A 16,094-nucleotide genomic window follows, 5' to 3' on the forward strand; every position below is an offset into this window, starting at 1 on the left:
GTGTGTGTGTGTGTGTGTGTGTGTGTGTGTGTGTGTGTGTGTGTGTGCTTCCGTATATTGGCTTATAAATAATGCTGTGGTAAACCTAGAGGTGCATATATCTTTTCACGTTAGTGTTTTTGTTTTCTTTGGGTAAATATCCAATAGTGGAATTATTGGATTATATGGTATTTCTATTTTTGATTTTATGAGGAACCTCCATGCTGTTTTCCACAGTAGCTGTATCAATTCACATTCCACCAGCAGTACATGACAGTTCCTCCACATTCTTGCCAACACTTAATTTCATGTGTTTTTGAATTTGCCATTCTGACAGGTGTGAAGTGATAGCTCGTTGTAGCTTTGATTTGCATTTCCTTGATGATGCATGATGTTGAACATCTTTTCATGTGTTGTTTCATCTATCTGTATGTCTTTGGAAAAAATGTCTGGATCCTCTGCCGATTTTTTAATAAGATTGTTTTTTGGTGTGAGTTACTGTGTGAGTCATTCATATATATGGGGAATTTATCCTTTATCAGATGTATCATGTAGATAGTCAATGATATATTTTTTAAGTAATTTCTACACCCAAACATGTGGCTAAGGCTCAGGACCCTGAGATCAAGAGTCTCATGCACTACTAACTGAGTCAGCCAGATGCAAATAGATAGCCAATGATATTTTTGATACAGGTAGCATACTGATGATATTTAATCATTTCTGTAGCACAGTGATTAACGTGGTAGAACTAGAAATTTTCCTGTCTAGGGTCTCATGGGGTTTTTTTGTGGGTGTTACTCTTATGAAATAAGATAAAAGATCAATTTCTTTATTGAACGAATTAGTTGGTTTTCGTTTTTTTTAAGATTAAAAAAAATGTTTGAGAGAGAGGAGAGCAAATGAGTGGGGGAAGTGTAATGAGAGAGAATCCCAAGCAGGCTCCACATGGCCAGCCCAGAGCCTGATGCAGGGCTTGATCTCATGAACCATGAGATCGTGACCTCTGCAGAGATCAACAATTGGACACTCAACTGACTGAGCCACCGAGACACCCCTTTTGTTAAGGAGTTTGTTTGTTTGTTTGTTTGTTTTAATGTTTATTTTTGAGAGAGAGAGAGCAGGGGAGGGGCAGAGAGAGGGAGACAGAAGATCTTGCCGTCAGTGCAGAGCCCAGTGTAGGGCTCTAAACCACTACTACGAGATCATGACCAGAGCCAAAGTCAGAAGCTCAGTGGCCACCCAGGCACCCCTAAAGATTTTATGTTTAAGTAATCTCTACACCCAGTGTGGGCTCATACTTAAAACCCCGAGAAGAAGAGTTGCATGCTGTGCTCATGGAGGCAGCCAGGTTGTTCCACTGAATGAGTTAGTTATATATCAGATCTACACTTAGAAATAGTTGTAGGAAAAAAAAGAAATAGTTGTAGGAAACCTTACACCTAATGACTTCTGGTATTTTTTACTGTATTTCTTAATTAGAAATGAAGTACCGACTTAATAGGAATTTTTCCTTATATAAAGCATCTGTGAAACAATTTCAGTTGATCTTTTTTGTTTTTCTTTTTTCTATTTTCAGTTACAGCAACCTCAACAGACCCTTTTAACACAGGTTAGTTTGCCATTATTTTAATTTCTTTCGGATATCTGAATGAAGAATAGACCACAATTTTATTTGTATTCTAGTGTTCCAGAGTTTGAAGATGAATATTGGTTGGATTCACATAATAATTTAACAATATGTTAAATACAGCTGGAAAGCATATGGTTTTGTTTTCTCTTTTATGGTTTTTGGTCACAGATACAGCTGTGATCTAGTTTGAATAAATATGAGGTCTTATTTAAACTTAATTCTGGGGCATTCACTTTCGAATGTCCCCTCTATAAAGAGAGCTGTCCTACTGTTCTTCCTTTCTGATCTTTTACTCTAATAAACTTTTGCCTGCTGTTCAAAAAAACCAAAAAACTGATTTTGGCATTTACATTTCCTTTGTAACTAATAATTTTAGGAAGTTTTTATGTATCTTTTTTGGCTTGACCTTAGTAGGTGAAGGTATTGTTTACATTATCAGCTTAATTTTTCAGCAGCATTAAAATGTTTTGAACTTTTAATGCTCCTTTAGGTTTGTGGACCACTTACAGTCCCTGTTGCATATTTTTTTCATTTTAGAAATTATTTAAAAGTGTAAGAAACCATCCCTGGTTTATAAGCTATACATGAATCAGAAGCTGTGGGCTGGATGTGGCCCAAGGGCCATGGTTCACTGAGAGTGAAATACTATGCAACTGGCAAAAACAAAACAGAACCTCTAATAATAACTGGTGACCATTTCCCCATGGTTAAGGAATTGGGTATCGAAGGAACAGGAGAAGAAGGTTTACTCTATAACCTTTCATACTTTTTTAGTCTTGCATCTGTTATTTTTGTAAAAAATGCACTTGAGTTGAGAAGTCAACCTCACTTTCTGTTATTGTAGAATCAAAATCAACTAACACTGATCTTGTATTTTCAATCTCCAATAGTAGAATTTCCAAACTAATTAGAAAAGCTATAAAAATTTGTCTTTTCTTAGAGTAGCATTTCCCATTGTGTACCCATAAATCATTAGTGTCTTAGGATGTTAATTATTTTCGTGGGAAAATAATTTTATGGTCACAATTTGAGAAATGTTGAGTTCCTTCACTATATGTAGGACTTTGCTTTTTTTTTTTTTTAAATGGTAGAAATTAAGAGACTCGTCTTATGGCAGGTATAAAACAAATACAATGGTTTGTCTTGAAGAATTAGATGAATGTTTCTTTTTAATGATTTTATTCCTATTTATGTAGAGAAGTTTTAATCAGTAATATGTTATTCATGCTTGATTGTGCCACGAAAGAACAATGAAAGTGTTAACTTTTTTCTTTTTGTTCCAGTTTTATTTAAGGATAAGTGACATATGATACTGTATTAGTTGAAGGTGTGCAATGTAATTTGACTTATGTATATTGTGAAATGATTATCATAAGAAGTTTAGTTAATATGCATCACCTCACAGTTACAAATATTTTTTTCTGACGAGAACTTTTAAGAGCTGTCTCAGCAACTTTTAAATATACAGTACAATATTATATTCACTGTACTGTACATCACATCCTTATATTTATCTTATAACTAGAAGTTTGTGTTTTTTGACCATTTTCACCCATTCCCCTTCCCTCCACACCTCTGTTAATCACCAATCTGTTCTCTGTTTCTGTTAATTTTTTGTGTTTTTTAAGATTTTACACATAAGTGAGATATGTATTTGTCTTTCACTTGTATAGGACTTTACCTGAGTATCACATTATTGTTTTTGAATTTGTGAGAAGGGACTAAAATACACAGGTTTTTGTTTGTTTTTTAATTTACATCCAAGTTGGCGTATAGTGCAACAATGATTTCAGGGGTAGATTCCTTAATGCCCCTTACCCATTTAGCCCATCCCCCCTCCCACAACCCCTCCAGTAACCCTGTTTGTTCTCCATATTTAAGAGTCTTTTATGTTTTGTCCCCTTCCCTGTTTTTGCTTCCCTTCCCTTGTGTTCATCTGTTCTGTGTCTTAAAGTCCTCATATGAGTGAAGTCATATGATATTTGTCTTTCTCTAATTTCACTTAGCATAATACCCTCTGGTTCCATCCACATAGTTGCAAGTGGTTGTTTGTTTTTGTTTTTTTTTTTAAGTGATCTCTACACCCAGTATTGTGTTTGAACCTATAACTCGGAGACCAAGAGTCACACACTCCACCAGCTGAGCCAGCCGGCACCCCTAAAATATGCAGTATTTTTAAAACTTGTTTCACTATGGTATCTTCTTTTCTTGGAATGATCTGTGAAAACATTCATTTGAGAGAATTTAATGTTGAAGTAGACTTTTTTAAATATTTATCTTATCTTCAAGGTGTACATGTGTATTTCCTAACTTCAACTAAGTTATTTTTAGCATTTTTAGTTTTGAGTAGTCATTTTTAATTTCTAGAGTATTTCAAATCATTAGCTTAATTTGATGTTGATTTTGTTTTATAGCCAGCTGTTGCACTGCCTACAAGCCTTAGCCTGTCTACTCCTCAGCCTGCAGCACAGATAACTGTATCATATCCAACACCTAGGTCCAGTCAGCAACAAACCCAACCTCAAAAACAGCGTGTTTTTACAGGTGTAGTTACAAAACTACATGATACGTTTGGATTTGTGGATGAAGATGTATTCTTTCAGCTTAGGTAAACTTAGGTTTTGACAAATGCCTTCTTGTATTTATTTATTTATTTATAAGTTTATTTTGAGAGAGTGCGTATGTGCCTGTGTACACAAGTGAGTGGGGGAGGAGCAGAGAGTGGTGAGTGAGAGAGTATCCCAAGCAGGCTCTTGTACCATGAGGGCAGAGCCCCTTGCAGAACTTGAACTCATATTTTGTGAGATTATGGCCTGAAGCGAAATCGAGAGTTGGATGCTTAGCCTACTGAACCACCCAGGCACCCCAGCCTTCTTGTATTTAGCATGAAGTATATTGATAAGGCTTAATTACGGTAGAGGATCATGGTTTAGTTCTAAGTTTTTGTTTTAGTCATTCAGCTTTTATTATATTTGTATCTGGCCTTTTTTGATGGAGAATATGAATGAAGCTATCTTCTGGTTACTGAACAAAGTAGTTAATGGTGAATTCTTTATACATGTTTTATAGGAGTGAGTTTATTTTCCAACTCTTCATGGGCAGACTTAAAATAGGATTAGAGATTTAATTAGTCCTATACCTTTTAAAATTAATCTTCTATTTGACATATCTAATGACAATATATACTAAAAAAGCATTTTCAACTGAAAAATTAGCGAATCAAATTGAATGATTGATTAGTGACTAACCTATTCAAAATAATATTTTTTAGTGTGATGGTGGTTGCATGAAATAAGATTTTCCGTGGATGTCTCAAATATATTCTTAATGAATTGCCTTAGAGGTACTTTTTTGGGAAATGTAATTGCTGTGTGACATTAAAAAAAAAATGGGTCTCCTATTTTCCACCTCATTTCTCTTATCTCTCCACAGCCCAAAGGAAATCTTACTCTTGGGCTATAAAAGGTAGAATGTACTGTAGAAGGAAGGACACAATATTGGGAGAAAATGGAGAAAATGAGGTGGAAATTATTTCTTCCATTTCAAACCCTGTGTTTTTACAGGGAGGGTGAAACATGATCAGTACTCAAATCAGTGTAGGAGTAGCAGACAAAAAGTAGACTTTTTAAGAGCTTTTTAGACTTCCATTTCAGATAGTTTACTTTAGTTAAAATACTACAAATGTAAATAATTTTTGGAGGAATCTTTTAATTGCATTTATATTTAACAATTTTTTTTCCAGTGCTGTCAAAGGGAAAACCCCCCAAGTGGGTGACAGAGTATTGGTTGAAGCTACATATAATCCCAATATGCCTTTTAAATGGAATGCACAAAGAATTCAGACGCTACCAAACCAGGTATATAAAATACTGAGTTAAGTATTACAGAAACTTGGTGATTCAGTCTTCTAATAATTGAAGTTTTTTTTCTTCATTTAAAAAATTTTTATTTTATTTTTTTATTTTTGTTAAGAATCAATCCCAAACTCAACCTTTACTCAAGACTCCTCCTGCTGTACTTCAGCCAATTGCACCACAGACGACATTTGGTGTTCAGGCTCAGCCTCAGCCCCAGTCACTGCTGCAAGCACAGATTTCAGCAGCTTCTATTACACCATTATTGCAGACTCAGCCACAGCCTTTATTACAGCAGCCACAGCAGAAAGGTATTACATGCAGTGTATCTTTTCTGTTTCAGACTAATATATAACTTTTACAGCTTCTTAGTTGTTATAATAATGAGAATATGCTTTTAATTATAAAAAAGGCAGGGATTTCCAGAATACTTGAAAGGAAGTGTAAGTATCTTATATAGACCACTTGTATTTTATACCTCTTTGGAAGTATTTTTATTTTGTTGCTTTTATAGGAAGACCTGCTCTTTGTGAATTTGACATAAATATTAGAGTTATTAATCCCTTATCCCTTCATTGGTATTTTATCTGTAATGGAAGAAAATGTCATATAAACATAACATTATATATATATATATTGTCTAGTGGTAGTACTTTGTTGAACTCTAGTGCATGAAATGAGCCGTGTTTTACATTTTTCCTTTGCAAATTAATTATTTGAAGCTCTAGACCGTTTTTTACTGAACCAGTGTTAAAAAAGATAGCCTTGGCTTAACAGAAGCCTACTTAATTGGTATTTTCTTAAAGTGTAATTGTGGCAATTTCTCTTTTATTATAAATTATGACACACTTAGAATTATTAAAGAGATTATAGTGTAATGAGTTCTTAGATGAATACCTGCGCAATCACTACTTGGGTAAAAAGTTAAAATTGTTAGTTTACTCTTTTTTAATAGTTTTACTCTCTAAACTATGGATGTCCGCATAATACAGTTTAGCTTTGTTTTTTAATTTTACATAGTGTGTGATTCCATTTATGTAATCTGTTGTGTAAGACTTACTTTATTCAATATTATGTTGTGACAGTTTCTTATACTTTTTTTCCATGTGGGTTATTCTTCATTTTTATCATTAGAAAATATTATATGTATGAATATTGTATAGTTTATCTGTTCTTTGGTAAACGTTTGGATTGTTTCTAGTTTTTGGTTTTGGACAATTCTGTTATAAATGTCCTCACATATGTGTCTCAGGGGGAATGTGCCTAGGTTTCTCTTCATGTATGTGTCCAGGGCATATACCTTCAGGTGGCATTGTGGGGTCTGAGGGTTTGTGTGACTTAAACTTACTAGGTAATGTGAGACCATTTCCAAGCTCTTGGTTCTTCCAGATATTTGATTAGTAGTCCTGTGAATTCTCTTTTTTTTTTAATTTTTATTTAATTTTAAAAATAATTTTTAAAGTTTCATTACTTATTTTTTAAAATTTTATTTATTTTTAAGTAATCTCTACACCTGATGTGGACCTTGAACTCATGACCCTGAGGTCAAGAATCAGGATGCTCTTCCTTCTGAGCCAGTCAGGCACCCCAGTCATGTGATTTCTAATATTTTTTTTTCCTTTTCATGTTTTTCCTAAGAGGTTTTGTTTTCTATTTGTGAGCTGGGACTTGAATACTACTTTTTCCTTGTCATTGTGTCAAGAAGAGAGAATGGCCTCTGTGGGAGGGATGAAGGCAGCTAAGTCCCATGAATTTGGTGGGTGACTTAGAGAAGCAATGAGTAGGGTAGAAAAAATAGAAGAGAGAAAAATAGGGGCACCTGGCTGGCTCAGTTGAAGGAGCTTGCAACTCTTGATCTTAGTGTTGTGATTTCGAGGCCCATGTTGGGTATAGAGATTACTTAAAATCTTTTTTTTTTTTTTTTTTTATTTATTTTTGGGACAGAGAGAGACAGAGCATGAACGGGGGAGGGGCAGAGGGAGAGGGAGACACAGAATCGGAAACAGGCTCCAGGCTCTGAGCCATCAGCCCAGAGCCTGACGTGGGGCTCGAACTCACGGACCGCGAGATCGTGACCTGGCTGAAGTCGGACGCTTAACCGACTGCGCCACCCAGGCGCCCCAAGATTACTTAAAATCTTAAAAGAAGAGTGAAAAGTGGTGTGGTAGGATGAGGATTTCAGAGGAGTTGATGTGTTGGCAGAAGGGTAGGGAATTGTCCATTGGGAACTAGGATTCCTTATTATAAGAAACATAAGTTAGCTAATTTTTCTCCAGTTTTTACCATGAAAATTTTCAAGCATTCAAAAATGTCAAAAGAACAGTATAGTGATCACTTACATACTTACAACCTTGTAAAAATTTTTAACATTTTACTTTGTGTTTTACATGTGTATATACAAATAGTTTTTGCTTAATCATTTAAAGTAATTAGCAGACAGTGACATTTCATCCCTATGTACTTAAGCATGCCCTTCCTCAAAAAGACCATTTTTCTAATAACTACAATCTGTTATATCTAAGAATATATTTACATATTCTCAATATATTCATATCCCCCCATTTGTCTCCTAGATGTTTTTCAAGGTTATTTTTATTTCCTAAACAAAAGTGAAAAACAAAAAGCCAGTCAGCTTTTATCCATTGTATTTGGTTATGTTACTTTAGTTTTTTTATTCTAGAATAGTTTCCCACTTTTCCTTTCTTCCTTTATGACATTGACTTTTTGAGGAGAGTAGGCTTGTTGACTTATAGATTCTTTTGGAATGTTGTATTCTGTATTTGCTGGGATTCCTTGCAATATTTTTACCTTGTTCCACTATCCGTCATATAAACTATGAACTAGAATTAAATCTGAAGGCTTTGGCAAGAACACATCAACATGATGTTTTGTAATTCATATTGCATCATACTAGGAGGCACATGTCAGATTCTTGTATTAATTGATGCTAAATTTGATTACTTGGTCCGAGTGGTGGCCATAGATCTCTCCATTATAAGGAGCTTTTTCTCTGGGTAATCTTTGGCTGATACTTTAGCACCCTGTGAATATCTTACTGTACAACACTCTGGTTTACTGTCTGTGGATCAAGAATTTCAAACTACAGCCCTTGGATTTGGTCCATGGGCTGGTTTTATATGGTCTCTGAGCTTTTGCATTTTTAAACTGTTGTAAAAAGTATATACAAATAAATGATCTCTACAGTTTTTTGGCCACAAAGCTTAAGATGTTAGCTTACTTTTTCTATTTGTAAAACATAACTAGGTGATGCTTTTATATAAGTTAAAATATTTTTTCTGTGTCTTTTAAAGCTGGTTTATTGCAGCCTCCTGTCCGTATAGTTTCACAGCCACAACCAGCACGGAGATTAGATCCACCATCCAGATTTTCAGGAAGGAATGACAGAGGCGATCAAGTGCCTAACAGAAAAGATGATAGAAGGTATGTTTTTAAAAGTATAAGTTTGATGGTGATGATGGTTGCACAGTGTGAATGCACTTAATACCACTGAAGTGTACATTTAAAAGTGGTTAAATGCTAAGTTTGTCTTACATGTTTTATAATAGTTTTTAAAAGTTATTAAAGTATATTGAAATCTTGCTTGTAGTAAGTATTGATTTTATTGAAGAACTCTTCAATAATGCCAGAAATATTAGTAATTTTAGAAAATTCTGTTTCAAGTCGTGAAAGGGAGAGAGAAAGACGTAGATCCAGAGAAAGATCTCCTCAGAGAAAACGTTCCCGGGAGAGATCTCCTCGAAGAGAGAGAGAACGATCACCTCGAAGAGTTCGACGTGTTGTTCCACGTTACACAGTTCAGTTTTCAAAATTTTCTTTAGATTGGTAAGTTCTTTGCCCCTCAATTGTTTCATTGAATTACCAGTTTCTGATTTTGTATAATTTACTAGAGTGTGTTATATATACAGAGATATTTTTCTTACATACTCCATTGTGTTTGATAAAGTAATACGGCAGTGTACCAGTTATTTCAAGTTAGCTGTGACAATGTTGGCATAATAGCAAAATGGACCTACATATACACTCATAGACATATAACATACACGTGTGTGTATCCATAAATAGTTTTTCAGCCTTTGGAATCAGAGGTGGTTAGTGGGTGAGTTACCAAGAATTTCTGAGTTTTGGGGCGCCTGGGTGGCTCAGTCGGTTAAGCGTCCGACTTCGGCTCAGGTCATGATCTCACGGTCCGTGGGTTTGAGCCCCACGTCGGGCGGGCTCTGTGCTGACAGCTCAGAGCCTGGAGCCTGTTTCAGACTCTGTGTCTCCCTCTCTGTCTGACCCTCCCCCATTCATGCTCTCTCTCTGTCTCAAAAATAAATAAATGTTAAAAAAAAAAATTTCTGTTTCACCTGCAAAATGGAAATTCTGTTAACTAGCAGAATTACTAAGGTTAAATTGAGTTCTTGTATCTAAAGCACTTGATCAGTCTATGGCAGTTGTATATACTCTGCATTTAATGGATGGTGGGATGTGGTGGCCAACAAGGTAATAGATAGCTACAAAGTTGCAATTCATAAAAAGATTGGCAAAATGACTAATTTAGCCTAGGGGAAAGGAAGAATTATTCAAAGGCCCTGAGACTGGCAGTTGTGTATAGGATAAATTAACAAATGGGGAAAACAAATTGACAGTAAAGTAAGAAAAATGAATCATTGAAAGCAGTGTTTATAGCTGTTGAACATAGGCACAGATAACTGTATGTACTTCAGTATCCTGAGAAAGTATTAAACTGCATTTTATCAAAGAATAATATTCATAATTCTAGTCTACAAAAGTTTAAATTTCTATATATTCAGTTCTAGATTGAGTAAAAACAGTGTAATTTACTTACGCAACTCAGTGCCAAAAAAAAATCTTGCTTAGTAACTTTGCTTAATTGTTGTATAGTTGATGTTCATTTAGCCTTGTGGTCAAATGAGCAACTACTCTAATTTGTACTACTTACTACTCCTATTTACTTGTATATTTTAAAATGTCTAGACTGCATACATCTGAGAAATTCACTGTAACCGACTTCTCTAGTCTCAAATATATTAAATAGAGGAGCTCTGCTTTTAAACTCCTCTGTTCCAGTTTATAATGCTCCTTTTTGGGGAGAATTAATGGATAGGGTATAAAATCAACAGCTATCTCCTTCCGAGTTAGACACTGACAGTGTCATTTCACCACTTTGAAATAAATTCCCAGAACATCAAATCAATCTATGACAAATAAAAATGATTTTAAAATTTGCACACCTTTTCTCATCTATAGTTGTGTAAATCAAGATTGTTTTGTAGTAATGCAGTTATAAGAGACTGTATGCCAAGAAATGGCTTGTTTGTACTTAATCTTTTATTTTAGATTTTAATCTTACAGGATAAAGAACAACTTCAAAAATTCTAGTGATGGGAAACTAAGAAACTATTACACATACTTTATGTTTGCAACACTTAAAAAAAAAAAACCTCAAATACTGTTTTTCACATTTTCCTTACTTTGACAGCAGAATTTTATACAAATAAAGTATAATTATGTCAGCAACCACACCTGACAAGTTTATCATATATTTGTTATTTTTAGGCTTCAAATAAAAAGACACTCCTACAAATATATTAGGTCATATTTTTTAGCTTTGTTGTTAGGTGCCTTTAAAAAAGACCAGGTAAGGGGCGCTGGAGTGGCTCAGTGTGTTATGCATCCAGCTTCAGCTCAGGTCATGATCTCACGGTTTGTGGGCTTGAGCCCTGTGTCAGGCTCTGTGCTGACAGTTCAGAGCCTGGAGCCTGCTTTGGATTCCTTGTCTCCCTCTCTCTACCCTTCCTCCCTTGCTTGTACTCTGTCTCTCAAAAATAAAGATTAAAAAAAAAATTTTTTAATAAAAAAGATAATGTAGTGAGCTTTTCAGCTTACAAATTATTCTTTTCCACACTTTTTATGCTTTTAATAGAAATTCTTTGTTCTTTTACCAGACTGATTTACCTTTGAGTTCCTTTCCTTTACAAGTTCTGCTTCTTAGGAAAAAGGAAATCATCCTTTAAAAAGTATCAGTGTGCCACCCTCTCAAAATAAATAAACTTAAAAAAAAAATCATTATGCCAGATTTAAAAGGCAAAAAATTTATCCTCTTTTCCTAATAAACACTCAGGTATGGATCATTGCCATTAATACAGAGAAATGTGGATAATCCAAAAAAACATTGGATTTAGCTTTCATGTGGATTATTGTGCTTAATTATGAATGTAAATATGCTTGATCTAGGATCTTTTTATAAAATGCAGGTTTTTTAATTTTTATACTATATGAACCAGATTGAAGAGTACTTAATATTTGGTACCTCTCTTGTCCCTTCTTTTTATCCATTCTATGTGAATTATACTTTTCTCAAAAATGCAGTTTCAACTAAGGCAGAACTGCTTTTTGTTCATATTTTCTCTGGAGGTGGAGTTGAAGTTATTTCAAAGGGTCTCTAATGAATTTTAAGCTACACACAAAAAGCAAAGAAATAAAGGTAACACTTAGATACCAGTTATTTCTTTAAACTGTAAGTAAATAAATTTGAAAATGAGGTTCTCCTATGCCTCTGTGCAACTCTGTAGCCCGTTAATAATTGACTCTGACCATTTTCAGCTGCCTTTTAACTGTCGGGTTGTATATTTAGATTCAGAACAGAGTGGATGTTTGTATAATTTTTGATATTAAGGCTATTTATTCACTACTTATGTCTGTTTTTCAGTCCTAGTTGTGACATGATGGAACTAAGGCGCCGTTATCAGAATTTATATATACCTAGTGACTTTTTTGATGCTCAGTTTACATGGGTGGATGCTTTCCCTTTGTCAAGACCATTTCAGCTGGGAAATTACTGCAATTTCTATGTAATGCACAGAGAAGTAGAGTCCTTAGAAAAAAATATGGCCGTTCTTGATCCGCCAGATGCTGACCATTTATACAGTGCAAAGGTTTGTATTATGTGATATACAGCTAAAATTTCTGAGCAGTTATTCATATTAAGATTGTGGAATTAATCTTCATAAAGTGGTTGTTAGGTTTAAGACCTGAATAGCTATTTTTTTCTTGTCTGCCTAATTCTATTTTGGTTACTTAAATAATTTAATTTAACCTCTCTTTGCCTTACCTCTTAAAATTTATGGTTATTGTTTTAACATTTTGAAACTTATAAAAATCTGAAGATGAAGTTGATTTTATTGAGCTTTTTAGAATGTTCTGTAACTTCTGGTATCCTCTGATAAAACATAATGTTGGTGTATACCCTATAGGTTAGTCTTCAGGGTAACATTCTGTGTTTATGGTCTCACAGTTTTTGGTTATTTTTAGCACATTAATCAAAAAGCATTTCTTGAAAAGTTAAAACTCTATCATTATACAATATCTAATGCCGTTTCTGCCATAGCATTTTACTTTCCATTTTTGTAAAAATTGTGGATATCAAATATGTAAGGATAATTAGTAGTGCTTCTCATTTTTTTACATTACTTTAGACTTTTGACAGGATTGAATTATTTGACTATAATAGGTAATGCTGATGGCTAGTCCTAGTATGGAAGATTTGTATCATAAGTCATGTGCTCTTGCCGAAGACCCACAAGAACTTCGAGATGGATTTCAACATCCTGCTAGACTTGTTAAGGTAAAATGAAACATTTATTTTAACCTCAGGTGTATACTTCCTTTGCTTATTTCTGATTTTATGTGTGTGTGTGTGTGTGTGTGTGTGTGTGTGTGTGTATACATAATTTTAAAACACTACATTTTTAGCTTGCTGATTAGTTTAACTAATTTTTGTATGATGGCACTTAAAATTTAATGATATGGATGTTTTTCTCATTGCAGATTATAGATATATGTTATTTGTATGTCACTAGTTCAGCTACCATTTTGATGTTTTGTATTTGAAGCGTAGTAAAATCTTAGTGGTATTGGATTTAGTGTATCTTTGGATGCTGTTAAAGTGTGAATTCTAGCTTGTTTCTTTAAAGAATTCTTTATCTGAAGAAATATTTTAGAAGGATGAGTTATGATGTATAAATCCTATTCCATTGCTGAAATGCAGTGTGGAACACGATGAACTGAACTCTTCCTTGACTGACAGATACCAGAGGTAGTAAAAATGATATTGGAAAGGTTTGTACCTTTCCTTTTCAAGTATTTTATTTGTAATTTGACAAGTTGCATAATATATGTAAATGACTGTTTGTTTTGAATTAGTTTTTAGTGGGCATGAAAGGCAAGGATGAAGCCATGGCCATTGGAGGCCACTGGTCTCCTTCGCTGGATGGACCAGACCCAGAAAAAGACCCATCTGTGTTGATTAAGACTGCTATTCGTTGTTGTAAGGCTCTGACAGGCATTGATCTAAGTGTATGCACACAATGGTAAGTACTAATTCATTTTTTGATTAGAAATATTTTTTCATAGTTTATATAGATGTTCTTATCTATCAGCCTCTCCCCATCCCCTCACCCTTACTTTAGCAACCTCGATCATGCAGGTAATCTCAAAGGAAAATCCCCATTTGTAGCAAAAGTTTATTTGGTGCCAAAATGTTTGGGGGAAAAAGGATTAAGAACTAATCAAAATAAACTGAAAATTATTTAAATGTTTTGTTATGCTTTACTTTGGAAGTTGGATGTATGTTGAAAATATTTTTCATTTCATGCATAGCTGGAGAAGATCGTCAAGAGAGAACTTCATTTCATTATAATTCTTTTGTTATAAAATGATATAGTTGCTGATTATTTTTGTTCAGCCATATTTTCTCTTGAGGCTTATTTGTCTTGTGTATTCTAGTATATTTCTTGTGATTTAATTGAGAACATTCTTTTTTTAGCACATGAAATCTGAACAGCTATCCAGCTTCTTCAGGTATTCTCTAAAATATGGGTAGCATTGTAATCAAACTTGAAAATGCTTTGGGGAACATATTCTTTTAACCATAAAATATTGTACAAATGTACCAAAAGAGGAACTATGGCTTCTATAATTTTTTTTTCTTTAGACCAACCTCAAGTTCTTGCAGCAAAATTTCTTTACTTGATGTGCTACAAGTGAACTAGGGTCTTTAAAATGTATTTTAGAATTTTTTTTCCAACATGCTTCTTCCCTTGCAACAGGTACCGTTTTGCAGAGATTCGCTACCATCGCCCTGAGGAGACCCACAAGGGGCGTACAGTTCCAGCTCATGTGGAGACAGTGGTTTTATTTTTCCCGGATGTTTGGCATTGCCTTCCCACCCGCTCAGAGTGGGAAACCCTCTCCCGAGGATACAAGCAGCAGCTGGTCGAGAAGCTTCAGGGTGAACGCAAGGAGGCTGATGGAGAACAGGCACTGAACGCTAATCCCTTTTTCTATTTCCGCTTCTCACAGGCACAGGAACACAGGCACAAATGCACACCACACACTACATAACAAACACACATGGAGGAACATAACTGGTAACAGCGACTGGTACTCCAGCTTTCAGCAGTATAGTTTTATTTTCTTTTCTTTAAAAAAAAATTTGTCTAGTATGCTAACTTTAAGAGTGCTGAGACCTCAAAGGAAAATAAGTTGTGCTTAAATTGCACAGAATTTTGTTTTTATCATAGGTCTAGTTGCTGGAATCTGGGACCAGTTGTTGAGCAAGTTTCAGTATTAAGCCATTTTAAACATTTTGCCATTTTCTAAAATTTAAAAAATTTTCTCTTTCACGGTCATCAGTTCTAGTCATGGATATTTGAAATTGGACAACCACAAGTCTGAGAGATTTGACATTTCAGGCTATGTGGCATCGTCTTTGGTACATTTGAAAGGTCTGACTAAATCAGTCTTAACTTTGGGTGGCTTGAAAATTGGGGCAAGATCACACACTGTGTGGTTAGTGGAGACCGGCAGTGTTTGTGCATCCCTGATATCCTTTGTGTTGTAATTTATCACCCTTTTGTGTTTCACAGATCTGGCTTTGATTGGCTGATGAGTGTCTTTGTGATCAGTTAAAAGTGGTAGAATGTATGTACGTGGACTTGCCTAAATAATAACTTTAGGAGAAGACAATCTGAAACATTTGTGACCTTGCACAGATCAGCAACAGACTTTTAAAAATAAATTACCATAATTTTAAGGTTTCAGAATAGTAATTATGTTCTTAACTTTGTATATCAGGATGAAGAAGAGAAGGATGATGGTGAAGCTAAAGAAATTTCCACTCCTACCCATTGGTCTAAACTTGATCCAAAGACAATGAAGGTAACTTTGAAATTGATGGTATTTAATTTTAAGTCTGAATAGGAACAGAGAATGTGGACAGTGTTTTATCAGATAAAAGGCACTCCAAATCGTCCATGAATTTTACATAAATATTTTATATTGTATTTATGTGCATGTGTATAATGATTAAATAAAAGGTGACTTCAGGGGTGCCTGCGTGGCTCAGTCGGTTAAGCGCCCAACTTCGGTTCAGGTCATGATCTTGAGGTTCACCAAGTTCAGCCCCATGTCGGACTCTGTGCTAACAGATCAGAGCCTGGAGCCTGCTTTGGATTCTGTGTCTCCTCCTCTCTTTGCCCCTGCCCTGCTCACACTCTGTCTTTCTCTCTCAAAAATAAATAAAAACCTTTTTAAGAAATTCT

At 34.7% G+C, this 16,094-nt stretch overlaps 1 protein-coding gene and 1 non-coding gene across 5 annotated transcripts in view; both read left to right on the forward strand.

The window, feature by feature from the left end:
- Positions 1 to 16,094, forward strand: part of CCAR1 (cell division cycle and apoptosis regulator 1) — a 63,767-nt gene that overhangs the window by 18,434 nt on the left and 29,239 nt on the right. For all 4 annotated transcript variants that reach the window (XM_040485213.1, XM_040485215.1, XM_040485214.1 and 1 more), the window contains 11 exons: positions 1,559 to 1,591; positions 4,027 to 4,220; positions 5,355 to 5,469; positions 5,585 to 5,777; positions 8,778 to 8,907; positions 9,148 to 9,309; positions 12,203 to 12,428; positions 13,004 to 13,117; positions 13,696 to 13,862; positions 14,601 to 14,811; positions 15,628 to 15,711. In XM_040485213.1, coding sequence (XP_040341147.1) covers positions 1,559 to 1,591; positions 4,027 to 4,220; positions 5,355 to 5,469; positions 5,585 to 5,777; positions 8,778 to 8,907; positions 9,148 to 9,309; positions 12,203 to 12,428; positions 13,004 to 13,117; positions 13,696 to 13,862; positions 14,601 to 14,811; positions 15,628 to 15,711 — 1,629 coding nt within the window. The remainder of the gene's footprint in view (positions 1 to 1,558; positions 1,592 to 4,026; positions 4,221 to 5,354; positions 5,470 to 5,584; positions 5,778 to 8,777; positions 8,908 to 9,147; positions 9,310 to 12,202; positions 12,429 to 13,003; positions 13,118 to 13,695; positions 13,863 to 14,600; positions 14,812 to 15,627; positions 15,712 to 16,094) is intronic.
- LOC121037597 (small nucleolar RNA SNORD98) lies at positions 13,500 to 13,564 on the forward strand. The gene has a single exon (XR_005793870.1). It is a non-coding gene; the product is annotated as a small nucleolar RNA SNORD98 (small nucleolar RNA).

Source organism: Herpailurus yagouaroundi, unplaced genomic scaffold, assembly GCF_014898765.1.
Source record: "Herpailurus yagouaroundi ecotype Mexico unplaced genomic scaffold, PumYag 163, whole genome shotgun sequence".
NCBI lineage: Eukaryota > Metazoa > Chordata > Mammalia > Carnivora > Felidae > Herpailurus > Herpailurus yagouaroundi.